At 42.1% G+C, this 13072-nt stretch overlaps 1 protein-coding gene across 2 annotated transcripts in view; it reads right to left on the reverse strand.

Annotated features, from left to right (window-relative positions):
* Positions 1–12769, reverse strand: part of LOC148189552 (uncharacterized) — a 73422-nt gene extending 60653 nt beyond the window's left edge. The window contains exons 1-2 of one of the 2 annotated variants that reach the window (XR_015776530.1): positions 12637–12769; positions 11967–12109 (exon numbers count right to left, since the gene is read on the reverse strand). Coding sequence is in view for 1 of the 2 variants with exons in the window: in XM_088077277.1 (XP_087933403.1) it covers positions 11967–12109; positions 12637–12678 (185 nt within the window). In the remaining variant the exon portion in view is untranslated. The remainder of the gene's footprint in view (positions 1–11966; positions 12110–12636) is intronic. The other variant, XM_088077277.1, reaches the window with a different exon arrangement.
* Positions 12770–13072: the final 303 nt, after the last annotated feature.

Genomic DNA, 13072 nt, shown 5'->3' on the forward strand with positions numbered 1-13072 from the left:
ACAGTCGAAAAATGCAAATACTATGGACAGTGGTGCTATAAGAGAAACCAGAGAAAAAAAGGCTGCGACATTTGCTTTTGCTCAAAAGATAGAAAACCTACAACTACCTGTATGTGCTGTGCTGCACCAGACCAATAAATGCTCCTGCTGATGGGTTATGCAATGCAGATTTATCCGTTTTAAGACAGGAAACAATATGGTGTCTGACTGTAAACAAACATTCTCAAACTACAGTTAAACAGTATACTAAAATGTGTTTTAAGATTACATTTACGGCAAGGAATAGGCAACGCAACAACAAAATTTTGGGTCATTTTTATCAGCACTGCTTGGTCAGTTTATTCAGCTGCTATTTTAGAAAAACAGGAAACAGTATTTCAAATTCTCATATAACAGCCAATCAGTGCCGTAAAATATGTTTCTTAAGACAATTTAGTCAAGACAGAGTGACAAAATCTTGATTTATATTTGATTAGTACCTATTGCCTAGTTTTCCATTTTGGTCTAAATAACAACTATTGTTATCATTACTATTACTATTATTATTATTATTATTATTATTGGTAGTAGTAGTAGTATCCTGCTGCCAGATAAGGGGGTCGGGATTGATAAAAAACATCAGAATGGAAAAACAATGTTGGCAGCTCATTCTTTAAATTTCCCCCATCAAGCACACACTGTCTGTTGCATACAAAGTTCAATGAGTACGAAACACTTGAAGCTGCTGCAGCATGCATGTTTTACCTCCCAGATTCTCCAGTTCAGTTCAGTCAATGGGAATCAACTTACATTCTCACAAAAACACACACACATGCAGGCTTAGGACAGATAGAGCCATTTCCGCCCTGTGCCGAAGCCAATTGTGTTTCAGGCACGCACAGCTCTGCCCTAAGTGCACATCACAGTGTAAAACTATGTGGTTTTCCAACAATCGATGTAATGTGTAATACAGAAACAATCCCTGTGAGAGAACTGAATGCCACAGTCAAATGTAAACTAAACCATGTCCCCATTATGATCCCTGTTATTAATGCGACCAGAATGAGCCATTTCAAAGCTGTATAAAGAATTTAGCTTTTCATATCATCTATCAAAGACATTTCAGAAGTGGGCTGGCTCTTATTTAATGTTCACATGGAAGAGCAATGGAAAAGAACTACCTAATCACACACAGACAATAACACATTTCTCCCCGCTGCCGCTTTAAAGGAACCCCAAAAAGCCCCGAATCTAACCTACCAACACAAGAGAGTGCACAACACTGCAGATTACTGAATCAAAGACGGATGTTTCTATTCATTATTTAGGAGAAAAACAAAATGCAATGTCTCCCTTACTTCAAAAGACTCAGACCAAAATAATTCACAAGAGAACAAGGTCCTGTCTGACCAGATGAAATAATTTTCTTTAACCAAGGGATGGTTTTTCTGTGGGCGCATCCCAAATGAGGGGGTCAGACAAGTTAAGGCTTGTCCTAAAATGGACACATGTTCTCCATTGTGAAGCCGACTTCTTTCCCAGCCAGGAGATCAATGCGACCTGTCAGAAGTCACCCACTTGCTGTCAGACGTCAGAGTGATGCTTTAGGGGCGCTGAGGTTAGAGGAGGGGGAGGACAGCAAATTATGTGGAGGAATCTCATAGGGCAGTCTGCACTTTTGCATTTTAATTTCAGAGGAGGTGGGGGGTAATGATTAAGAATCAGGACCATCAGGGGGTGGGTGGTTGGCCACAAGCATCCTGCAGGTAGCACAAACTGGGGGCAGACGAGAGCTGGCAGATGTGGCAGATACTGTATGTTGGCATCTGTTGCTTCTGACTGACAAAAAAGGTACTTTGTAAAAAAAAGAAATGAGGATAAAAGTAGACTATTGGAAACTTCTATAAGTGAAAAATAAATTATAACAATATGGACAATAAAAGGGAGTTCTCAAATCACTGATATTTAGGTCAACTACAACTAGGGATGTCAACTGTTAACCTTTAACCAGGATAATTTTGACCTGTGACACATGTTGGTCTTCAGGTTAATTTAGCTCAGTGGTGCTGAGTTAATAATAGATACATGCTTCCTTCTGTCGGTGATACAGCTGGCAGGTGTAATTCGATAGATAGAAAATAGTTTAAACAATAAACTGCTCACGACAAGGCTTTTTAAAATGTATTTTTTAACAGTTTGAGCACCACATGCTGAGAACCATCTAGTTCTATTTTACTCAAGAGAAGGCAGAGATCTCTACGGCCGGTATCTCCAACTCCCGACACTTCACAACAAAACAATCTAGATTGATAAATAGCGCTGTATTTTTGATTTGGGGTAGAACTGTTCCTTTAATATTTGTGTGGGCTCTGATTTATTTATATTTACATTCCTGAGTAATGTATAATAAACTTGTCTGCGATCAGAAAATAAAGGTCTCAAAGATAAACAGTATTTTTTGACTTTGTATAATTATAGGTGTTACTCCTCAGTGTTGTATAATATACGCCAAATGTGAAGTGGCAATAAAATGCACGAGGTCAAAACAGTGCCTTTGATTTGCTGACCTGCTCTGCTATCACTCAGGTGATCTATACTGGGGGACAACTGCCCTTTTACATGCTGAATAACAACATCCCATCCTGCTTTACTCATCACACTGCCCTGCGCTGACCCACCCATTAAAAGGGTCGTACGCCCCTATACAAAGGTGCACAGGTGCGCCCCAGGCCTTACTGGGACAGATGACTGACAGTTGCCCGCCCACCAGCCCCTCTAGCCGCCAATCAATCCTTTCTACACTGGCTGCCTCCTCTCAGCTCCAGCTCTGCTCATCTGTTACGGGCTGTAAAGTTAACAGATGATTAGCTGTTATCTTGTGTGCCCCACCCATCCCACCCACTGCGCCTCTGCTACAGAAGTCACCATCTAGCTGTTTACCTGCCGTTTGCCGTGTCACACCTTGCCCGTGCCCTAGGCCTTGCCTTAACATACCTCCTCCTTTTGACCTCTCTACTACCTCTGCAAGACTCAACATTTCAAACTCCATCCTTCCTTCAACAACAACCCGTCCAACCCCTCCTCACATAGCCCCTGTCGGTCAGTCAGCACCTTTTCGTAAAAGCCCTGGATGTGTTTTCCTGTTGGGGCCCCCCTCGGCTCTGACAGTGGGAGAATCGTGTGGGGCCACAATGAGGGACACGTGTCAGCTGACAAAGCAGGTGCTGTGGCCGAGGCTTGAGGAGGGGCAGCTGTCCATCAGACCTGCTGCACCCAAACACTGATGACATCACATATGGCCACTAGATCACGGCCTGACTGGTTGACAGCCAGGCTGGTGGTGGTTTGTGTCAACACGGGTGACCTAAAACTGGTCACAACTTCACTGACAGAAATGCAGAAATGCTCATTCTGATGTTTTTCAGCAGGTGCTATTATCTGTCTTGGAAATGCTATTTAAAGTAGCAATCAATGAGATTTAACGTAGCTGGATGCCAGTTTCCATGGAAAAAAAAAAGGTGTGAAATACAAAATTGCCTTTCCTTTTAGTACGGCGCTCCAGTGCTTCAGTGAGGTTTAGTGCTACACCCAAAGCGCTATCTATTTAGAGATGGTGAAATTTTAATGTTATGTGTTGTACATGTTTTTCCTTTTATTTTGAGTGACTTTGTGTATACTTGCTCAGTAAGTTCCATTAGATCCTCTATATTATCCGCTGTAAGAGACTGTAACACACCATTTTGTTGCACTGCATTCGAGCTGTCAGCTTTTTCTATAAAAGCTACAAATCAGTGGAACACTCTGTCTGATGATGTGAGGAGCTTCAGCTCTATCAGGATTTTCAAAACCACTTTAAAAAGATGGTTAAAAGCTGCTGAGCTCTGTACTCACTGAGCTTGAACTCTGGACTTATTTAACTTGGTTTTAATTTGCATTCACTTGTGATGTGTTATCATGTGTATCTTTTTATTGTGTTTTGTATGTAATGTACTTTTTGTGTAGTTTTATGTGTCTGTCTTGTGACTTCTTCTTTGTATCACTGTACATCATGCGCTATTGTGTGTATTATTTGTCCTCTGTTTCTTTTTGTTTCCTCTTCTTGTTATACAACTTTATATTATCATGTTATTTTGCGGGTTCTTTGCTCTGACCTGCCGAGGGACTGCAGATGCGAATTAGCTCTAAGCTATAATATGATGTGATGCATCAAATGGCAACGTTTATATTTAGAACTTTACATGGTACCTTTTAAATAAAATAAAATAAAATAAATAAATATTTTAAACTCAACCAAAACAATCCAGATTGATAAATTAAACTACAGAAAAGACGAAAATATGTATTTTTCATTTTGGGGTGAAGTGTACCTTTAACAGCATTTCAGCATGAGGGTCATCACAGCACATATAGCTGTCCACGAAATTATAGATAGATAAGAGGGTATTTTAAACTGCATACTGTACAGCTCTATTTATTCACATTATACACCCTATGTAACATATTTCATGTAAACATCAAACACTGTAGTCACTCTGGAGCTCCTGACTGTGGTATTTCCACTCGGCAGGCAAACTTTCTCGTATTAAACAAAGGAACTCATTCACTGGCCGCTGAGCATGGGTTAACAACTGTACAACAGGAGTAGGTGTGGGAACATGAAGCATCTATCCTGTCCACATCTGCAGGCACTTCCTCCCCCACAGATGAGGCAGCTGTTGTACGGTAAACTCTGCTGTGCGGCTCCCTCCACGGTCAGAGCACTTTCCCCATTGTTGGGATGAAAAGCGCCGCAGCGGTGGTGGCCCCAGTCCTCAGGAGCAATGCCTGGCTGGAGCTTATTTTGGTTGGGCTTGCCCAAATAAACACACCAGGACCTTGCAGCCGCAGCTGCGGGCCTCTCCCTGGCTGACCTCCCCTCCTGTGACTCTTCCACTCACAGAGAGAAAGAGAGAGAAAACAAGTGAGGGAGAAAGAGACAACTAGCCCGAGCCAAAGCCTGCAGAGGTTAGAAGGGCCAAATGCTGCTTATTATCAGAGTCAGGTCTTTCCCACGCCTGCAGGCCACGTGTGTGCAGCCGGCGGCGTGCCCGCTTGCCAGAAAGTATTTAGCTAACTCATCTACAGTCATCCTCCCACCGAGGGAGGGGGATGAGGTTTGGTTTCTCACTGCTGGACAGAGAGGAAGGTTTATTCAGCAAGTTTTTGTGCAAAGACCGTGAGGTTTAAAACCAAGGGGGTGAATGGAATGCATAACGCCTTTCTTCTTTTAACCTGCTGCTCTCAGAATGGATGAGAGTGTGAATTTGGAGTTTGACAGCTGAGTAAATTGGACTAATAGGCTGAGCATGCTGAGATGAAGGTCACATTGTGCCCATTCCTCGGGCTTCGCTTATGGGAATAAGGCTAAAAACTGCTGCCATACTTCAAGAAACAAGGGCATGTTGTTGAGAAAACACACCCACATGTTGGCATCAAATTTCCATGAAAGGATCATCCTGGGCAAAAATATCCCAGAGCTAAATATTAATTCCAATTAAAACTGGCATTAAAACAGAATACAGAAATGTAGATATCAGGTGTTGAACTGACCTTGCCTTGCAGGGTTTGCATACAAGAACATTTTGCCAATGAAAGGAGTATAAACTTTATATTTCCATTACAACATGGAAAATTGATCATCTACATTTCCATGGCAACTGAGCAAACTCAATCTGCTGATGAGGACCACAAGAGATGGTCAAAAGTTCTGCAACTAACAAGTTAGTGGACTATATTTCTATGAACATGTAGGGTTTAGGGAGATATATTGGCAGATATGCAATATAAAAAGTATGTTTTCTTTAGTGTTTAATCACCTGAAAATAAAAATTGTTGTGTTTTGTCACCTTAGACTGAGGTGTTTAAATCCACATACGGATCAATTTCTCATTCATGGATATCACCATGTTGCACCACAATGTTTCTACAGTGTCTCAGAATGGATAAACCAAGCATTTGTTTGTCGGAAATCTCTCCAATACAATGCATGTATAAAGGCCTTGCTTGTGCATTTTGTGTATTTCAATTAAAATTAAAAAAAGGATATTAAATTTCCCTCTGGGAATAATAACATTTGTCTTCTTCTGATTTTTTAACATGAAACTGCTTTATTCAGTGTTTTTGACGGCTTAAACCATTGGGTCGGTTTATTTTGGAAAGGAAAAGACCTCTGTGGATATTTCGGCTCCCGGAAAAAACCTCCATAAAAAAAAAAGGTGAGCACACATTAGCAGGTGCTGGGCTAGCCATCCGTTTCCAACATGCCGAACGGTATTGGTGGGAATCACCACAGGCCAGACAATACGATAAGTCATGTTATAATATTACTGTGATTTTAAACATGTTGCAAAATGCTGAGTATTGTCATCAAATAATTGTGATGTTGTTATATTTTGCAATTTATTACTATTAACAGTTATTATTATTAACTGTGTTTACATCTGTTACATCTACTAAGGTCATCTGTCCAGTCTGTTTAACTCACTTCAATCATGTTTATTGCAGCAAACTAGTGGAATAAAAAAATAATACTGTTATTATTCAAGTAGGCTACGAAAAGTTTAAATTGTATTCGTAATATTAATAATTTATATACTTTTGAAAAAAAAAGTTACTTTGCCTCCCTGTTGTGATATGATATTGCCACACAAATACTGCAATACTGTGCTGCACCCCCCCACCCCTGAACAGTGTCAGAGAAATGTAATGGGAAATTTCTTTATTCAGTTTATCTAAACAGCTTTAAATGTCCATTTGTTTTGCAGAGAAAGACACATCTGCAGATAATTTGGCTCCAGATAAAAACCACCTGAACAATTAACACTGGAGCAATTGTAACCAGGAGAAGCTTCAGTTGGTTGCAAACTGCGATCCTCACTGCTACTAAAACTCCCTAAATCTTACACACTGGAACTTTAAAGACTTAAAACTTTACAAGTGCCACTGACACCAGTGTCCCATCCCACACCCACCCACACAGCAAGACGCCCACGGCCTTCCCCTAAATTCCTCCTACATACAAACCCACACACACCCTCTACCTCCTACATATGTGTCCATCCACTCACATTAACGCCCCCACACACACATCCATCAACACTAATGGATGCTCAATCACCCACCTACTAACTCCCACACACACAAACACACCAAACACACACACACACCAACTCACTCCCCCATCGCAGCCTCCACACAGACACATACGCTCACACGCTCTTTACCCCCTGTGACGCTCTGTTTGCACTGTCAGCCTGATGCAGAGCTGACTCAGCAATCGCCCATCAGCTCGTGTGTGTGGGAGCCTGCAGCCTCACCAGGAGCACTGTGGTGAGGGAGGGAGGGAGGGAGGAGGACGGCTGCCTCTGGAAGGGACAGATGGGCAGAGAGAGAGCTCCTGCGCAGGTAGTCATCCCCAGAATGTGGGGGTGTCTTTGGGGGGTCTTGCTAGGGGCTGAATGGCCTTTAAATGCCCCCCCGCCCACACCCACGGAGCATCTGGGGGGGCTATTGTCACTAAAGACTGCCTCCCTCCTCCTCCGCCCTCTCTTTATGCTGAGTGGATGCATCACAGGAAGATCACCGCCTACAAACACACCTGCAGGAATGCACAGGAATGAATATGTAGCGTGTCAGCAAATGGAGCAACATCTGTTATGTGGAGACACGCGGTCTTCCTCGGTGCATATGAATGACATCGCTTCAGATTTCCCACTGAATTAATGAGAAGTAGTGCTTTTCGCAGCAAAAACAACGACTTGCGTGTTGAGTACCTGCCAGGCCCACATCCAGCTCTATCACTGACACTTCATGCCAGACTGTGCACTTCTTGCAGCGACCTGGGAAGCCTGAGTTCAGCCCCGCAGATTCCGAGAAAATAATTGAAGCCAGAAATAAAAATAAAAAAAAGGCTCACCAATGAAGCAGAAAGAGTCAGAAGAAGCTCGGGAGAAAGTTGAGACTGGGCATTAAATCTCCAGTCCCTTATTCTGTCAGCGCCGCCACCGCCACAGAGCCACGTCAAAAATTACACAGCAGCTCCAGCTAGCAGGCAATTACAGAGTGGGGTCTATGAGTGACGCCTGTGTAGGACTGGCTGGCACTCTCCTCACTGACATTCACAGAGGTACTTACAATTTACAGTACAGGGTTCATTTTCAGATGAACCTAGTCCAAGAGCCGGGCCCACTCCCAAGGCCGTCTTTCTGTTTTTCATGGTCGTAATTACATTAAATATAATCATTTGGGCCCAAATTGCTAGTAAATGGCTGTGGTTGTACTTGACCAATGAGTGATAGAAGAGCATGTAAGAGTGTGTGGAGACAGAGTAACATTTCCTGCTGCAGTGTAGCTCATACGAAGACATTAGACAAAGTTCTTTACAAAAATTACATGTAAAAGCAACATCTACCTGGAGAAAACAAAGTCAGCGCCAGAGAAGCAGCAAAATATGTCACTACATGTCACAGCCGACACAACACATAACAGCTGGAGTTCATCTCCTCACAGCTCACACTGCCTTTTCATTTATTAACATTACTCCTCTTTACTCGCTTTTTTACTGACTTTGAATGAATATATTGTTTTTAACTTTCTTTGTTGATACCTGTGTAAGTATATATATTAGGGCTGTCAAGTGATTAAGCGATTTAGTGCAGAATTTATATACAATAAATCACATTTTTTTATAATATATACTATACGTGTATGTGTGTATGTATAGACTGTATATAGATAGATAGAGCGAGAGATAGAAAGACAGATATAGACCTAGATACATATAGAGAGAGATAAATGGGCCTGTAAATTTAATATATATGTAATGAATGATTGTAATTAATAGCTGTTATGAGAAGATTTTGTTAGAATTATTGTTTGTTTTATAAAATGCTTTGGAAATAACGTGTTTTTGTTCATACTAATAAAGCTTTATAAATTTGACAGACTCAAAGAGACAGAGAACTCTGTAAAGGAAGAGGGAGATAAAGGTTGTGATTGCCAGGGACTCTGTCTGCGCTTGGTGGCGGGCCTGATGGCACCGTGTCAGTGTCATTACGTGGGTGTGTGTTCAGGAGCGGTTTCAGCCCAGACGGACGTGACACACACATTCAAACGCTTGTCAGGAGGCCACCCACGCCTGACATCAGGAGAGTGCCAGGCCCTGACACACGGAGCGTGGTGAGGCGACAAGTTTGTCAAGAGACGGATCAGTGCCTCCTTGCCACATGTCAGTCACAGTCACTCTCCCCGTTTTCTCCCTCCCCTCACATCATCTGAATATGTTAAACCAATCATTTGTGTTTCAGATGAATGCAGTGTAACCTCAGAGCAAATCCATCTTCTGAGGAATGTCTCAGAGCAGCGTTAAATGACAAATATGACCTCCTCAGAGTATTTTATGTCCCTAATGTGGATGATAGAAAGCGTTTGTGTCCGTATCGTTTACCGTAACATCACAGAGCAGAAGTAATTTTTCACGTTTAATAACTTCAGACAAAGCCCAGATGTGGAGACGGTGCCAGTGGTTGATATTGCCAAGTGTTGGTGATTTATTCTCCTTCAGACCCCTCTACTCATCAGAACCAACAACTGCGGACTGACAAGCCTCCCTCCAATGTTCCTTATGGTTTTTCTTGGGGTGTAAAAGACCTCATGCAAAAGCTTAATCACCCAACTTTACTGTTTGTCCCAACTGGCAAAGTAAACAGAAGGCGCACTCAGGCAGGCGTCTTAAACAAGCTGAGGAGCGTAGGAGGTTTCCAGAAATAAACCATGCCATAAAATCACAGCTGAGGGAGGGTCAAGTGTGCCGCATTTCAAAGGGAACCCATAAAAAGACACAATCTGGTTTTCACATTTCAACAAAAGGGGGCAAATATGGCTGAAATATCAAGCGACTGCCGCTTTCAGGGAGGGGTGCTATCGCCAGCCCTTACTGTAACTCAATCTCTGTTCATGTGTGGGGGATTTACGGCTGTTGTTGAATCAGTGGTTCGCAATCTTGTGCCAGTGAGACCAAGAATGATGGTTTTCATTCATGCCACTCACTACTGCAGCTGATTTTTACTGATTTTCATATCACAGAAGCAATTATTGGCTGACATGGAAACCTGTCTTGATGTTTGAGAATTTAAAGGGATAGTTCAGATTTGTGGGGTTGTATGGGATACTTATCCATAGACAGTATGTTACATACAGCAGATGTCAGTCAGCACGCCCCTTGTTTGGAGAAGCAGCTGGAGTCTGGAAGTTAAGCAATGTAGTGCAGTGGATGGGGTCAGCAACAGACCTAACCTAACCAGAACCTATATATCAGTTTAAGAGTACGCTGTTTTTAGAATATTTTCACTGCTTGCAGCATTTTGCTTTAATGCAGCTAAAACTTGGTATAACCTCCCAGATGATGTTAGAAAAGTCCAGACTCTGAACACGTTAAACTCAAAGCTAGAAATGTTCTTTTTTTTATGCTGCCTATTCCACCCAGAAATGACTGCAAACTTATTTTTAAATCTGATTTTAAATAATTTTAATAATATTTTTACCTTTGCATCCATTGTCTGCACTTTTGCTGTTTTTAAGGGTTTTTTTTAAAATCATAATTTAGTAATTAATATTACATTTTATATTTTATCTCTTCTCTCTTTTATTGTAAGTCTCTATTCTTTAATATTTTTTTATTTTGCTTATTGCTTAGTAAAGCACTATGAAATGCCCTGTTTTATGAAATCACCTAAACAAATAAAGCCACCTTGCCTTGCATTGCTTTGTTTACCTTTCTGTCAGACAGCCCCTTCCAACAAGACAGCTGTCAACAGCTTCAGCTCCCCATTTATGCTTTTGTCAAAGCCACCAGACTCTATTGATAAAAACAGTGATTTTGGCTCAATGATCAAGGGACACTGCTGTCCTCTGCTACTCTATCAGTTGTGTAGTTTGTGTTATTGTGTGACATTGGGTAATGCAAACTAACCCTTTTAAATGACGAAGTTACACAATAACACTAAAAAAATAACTGCTGAAGGCAGAAGGAGACCAGCAGCTCCTGTGTTCAGTGATGTTAAATCACTGTTTTTCTTAATGGAGTCTGGCTGCACAGAGAGCAATATAACAGCTTCATTTTCCTGCTGAAAATCACTGGCATTGAGGCAAGGCAGTGAAAACATTCGAAATATAGCGTACACTGAAACTGAGATTGACTTTTTTAGGGTTGACCTTTTTTAAGTGGCTTAAACACATTTTGTTGCCGACTCCTCAACAGCAGTACATAGCTTAGCTTCCATGTCAGACTCCAGCCTGCTTCTCCAAACAGGGGGCATACCGACTAACATCTCCTTTATGTAATATATTGTCTATGGATACTAGTCCAAAAAAACTATCCCTTTAACAATCATGCACAGAGCTTTGCTGCACAGATATCGCATCATTAGTGGGATCATGTCCAAGTACTGTTTCACCTGTAAAAATGACCACCTGTGCCATCACATCATCAGTCCCTTTACCTTACATGCCATCAGTTTACAGTCTCTAGACAACTCACATCGTTGTCCACTGCTTGCACACTTGCCATCTATCTTCCAAAGCAACACACCAAACAGGATAATCCCTTGTCAACATGTTGCTGATCCTGGGATTGGGCTGCCCCTGGGCCCTGATCTCTCCTCTGCCTACCTCCTTCCTTCATCGCTGGGTCCCTCAGGCTGTCATAGGCCCTGACAAAGCCCTAATCCATCACCTCCTGTCAGGGAAGGCCGCACTGCAACACCCCCCTCATTGCCAGCATTTGCCTAATCCACTGGGCCGGGGCTCCATAAGAATGGAGCCCTCACCCCAGCTCTGTTTACTCGTCCCATCTGAGTCAACACACACCCCAGAAGGACCACAGAATACAGGGGCACACCATGAAGTCCCCAGACCTGTCCTGAACTGTCCACCAGCAGAGGAGGCTTTACCTTGGGTGGTGATACAGTGAGTCAGTCTGGAAGGCCTCTGGTGTGGAAATGTAATCCCTGGAGCAAACACAGGCCTCCTGACTTCTGAAAGCTGCAGATGCCTCCTTCAAGGGGAGAAGCACTTTGATGACTTGTGACCACATCTGTGAATTGTCAGCAAAAGGTGCATAGGTTAGCCTTCAGGATGCACTCACAGTGTATATAGCAGCACACAGAGCCAAGGATAGTTGCAGAGTAGGAACATGACAGTAAAAGGTAAATTGCATTTTCTCTGTCAAAGTGGTGAATCAGCAACGCTACAAGCAAATAGCTGAAAGGGTTTGGCGTTTGTTAACAGGCTTTTGCAAACACATACAATATAAAAAAGGGCGAGAACACAGTTTCCTTGTGTTTGCAAGAAAAACAAAAGACGTAAACTCTGTTTGACAGTTTTGTCAGCTGTCCGTCTCATACCAAGAGCACGTTTTCACAAAATGTAAAAAAAAAAAAAAAGACTAAAGTCTGCAAAAAGCTTTTATTTTGAGCTGAAGCGTCAACAGGGATAATTCAACTTCCTGCCTCACCAGGTGGAAGCGACTTGAGTAACTGCTGCGAAACTGATGTTTGCATAAAACCGCTTTTATAAATGTCTTTTTGATGTTTCTTTACATTCATGCATACACGCTGTTACCTGCTGACGGCTCCACTTTGCTCTGTTTGAGGAAACGTCCATTGATCCGCGCAGTGCTGTCTTCTCTGTCTTCACGCACTGAGTCAGTGAGCATCCAGAGCCAACACTTCCCTCTAGTGCTGGAGGTATGAACAGCACGGTCAATTCTGCAGGATATAGAGGTAGGTAAACTCCTTTTCCTTTTCTTTTCTTTTTTTTTACCACTCTGTACTTCATATAACACACTTATTTAACACTCAAGCTGTTAAGAGTTTTAGTTCACCACTGATATCAGCTAGTTTGTTTAATTTAGTGTTTATTCTACCATAAAAAAAAGTGACCAAAACCTGCACTTGTTGAATCCGGAAATTTCCATCTTTTACACGAATAAATACTGTATGCATGAGAGAAACTGTCATGACCCGCCGTCCTTTCAGTACATTTAAAGGTGGATGTC

This window comes from Plectropomus leopardus, chromosome 5 (assembly GCF_026936395.1).
Source record: "Plectropomus leopardus strain MGB_pleo_1.0 chromosome 5, ASM2693639v1, whole genome shotgun sequence".
In the NCBI taxonomy this organism is placed as follows: domain Eukaryota; kingdom Metazoa; phylum Chordata; class Actinopteri; order Perciformes; family Serranidae; genus Plectropomus; species Plectropomus leopardus.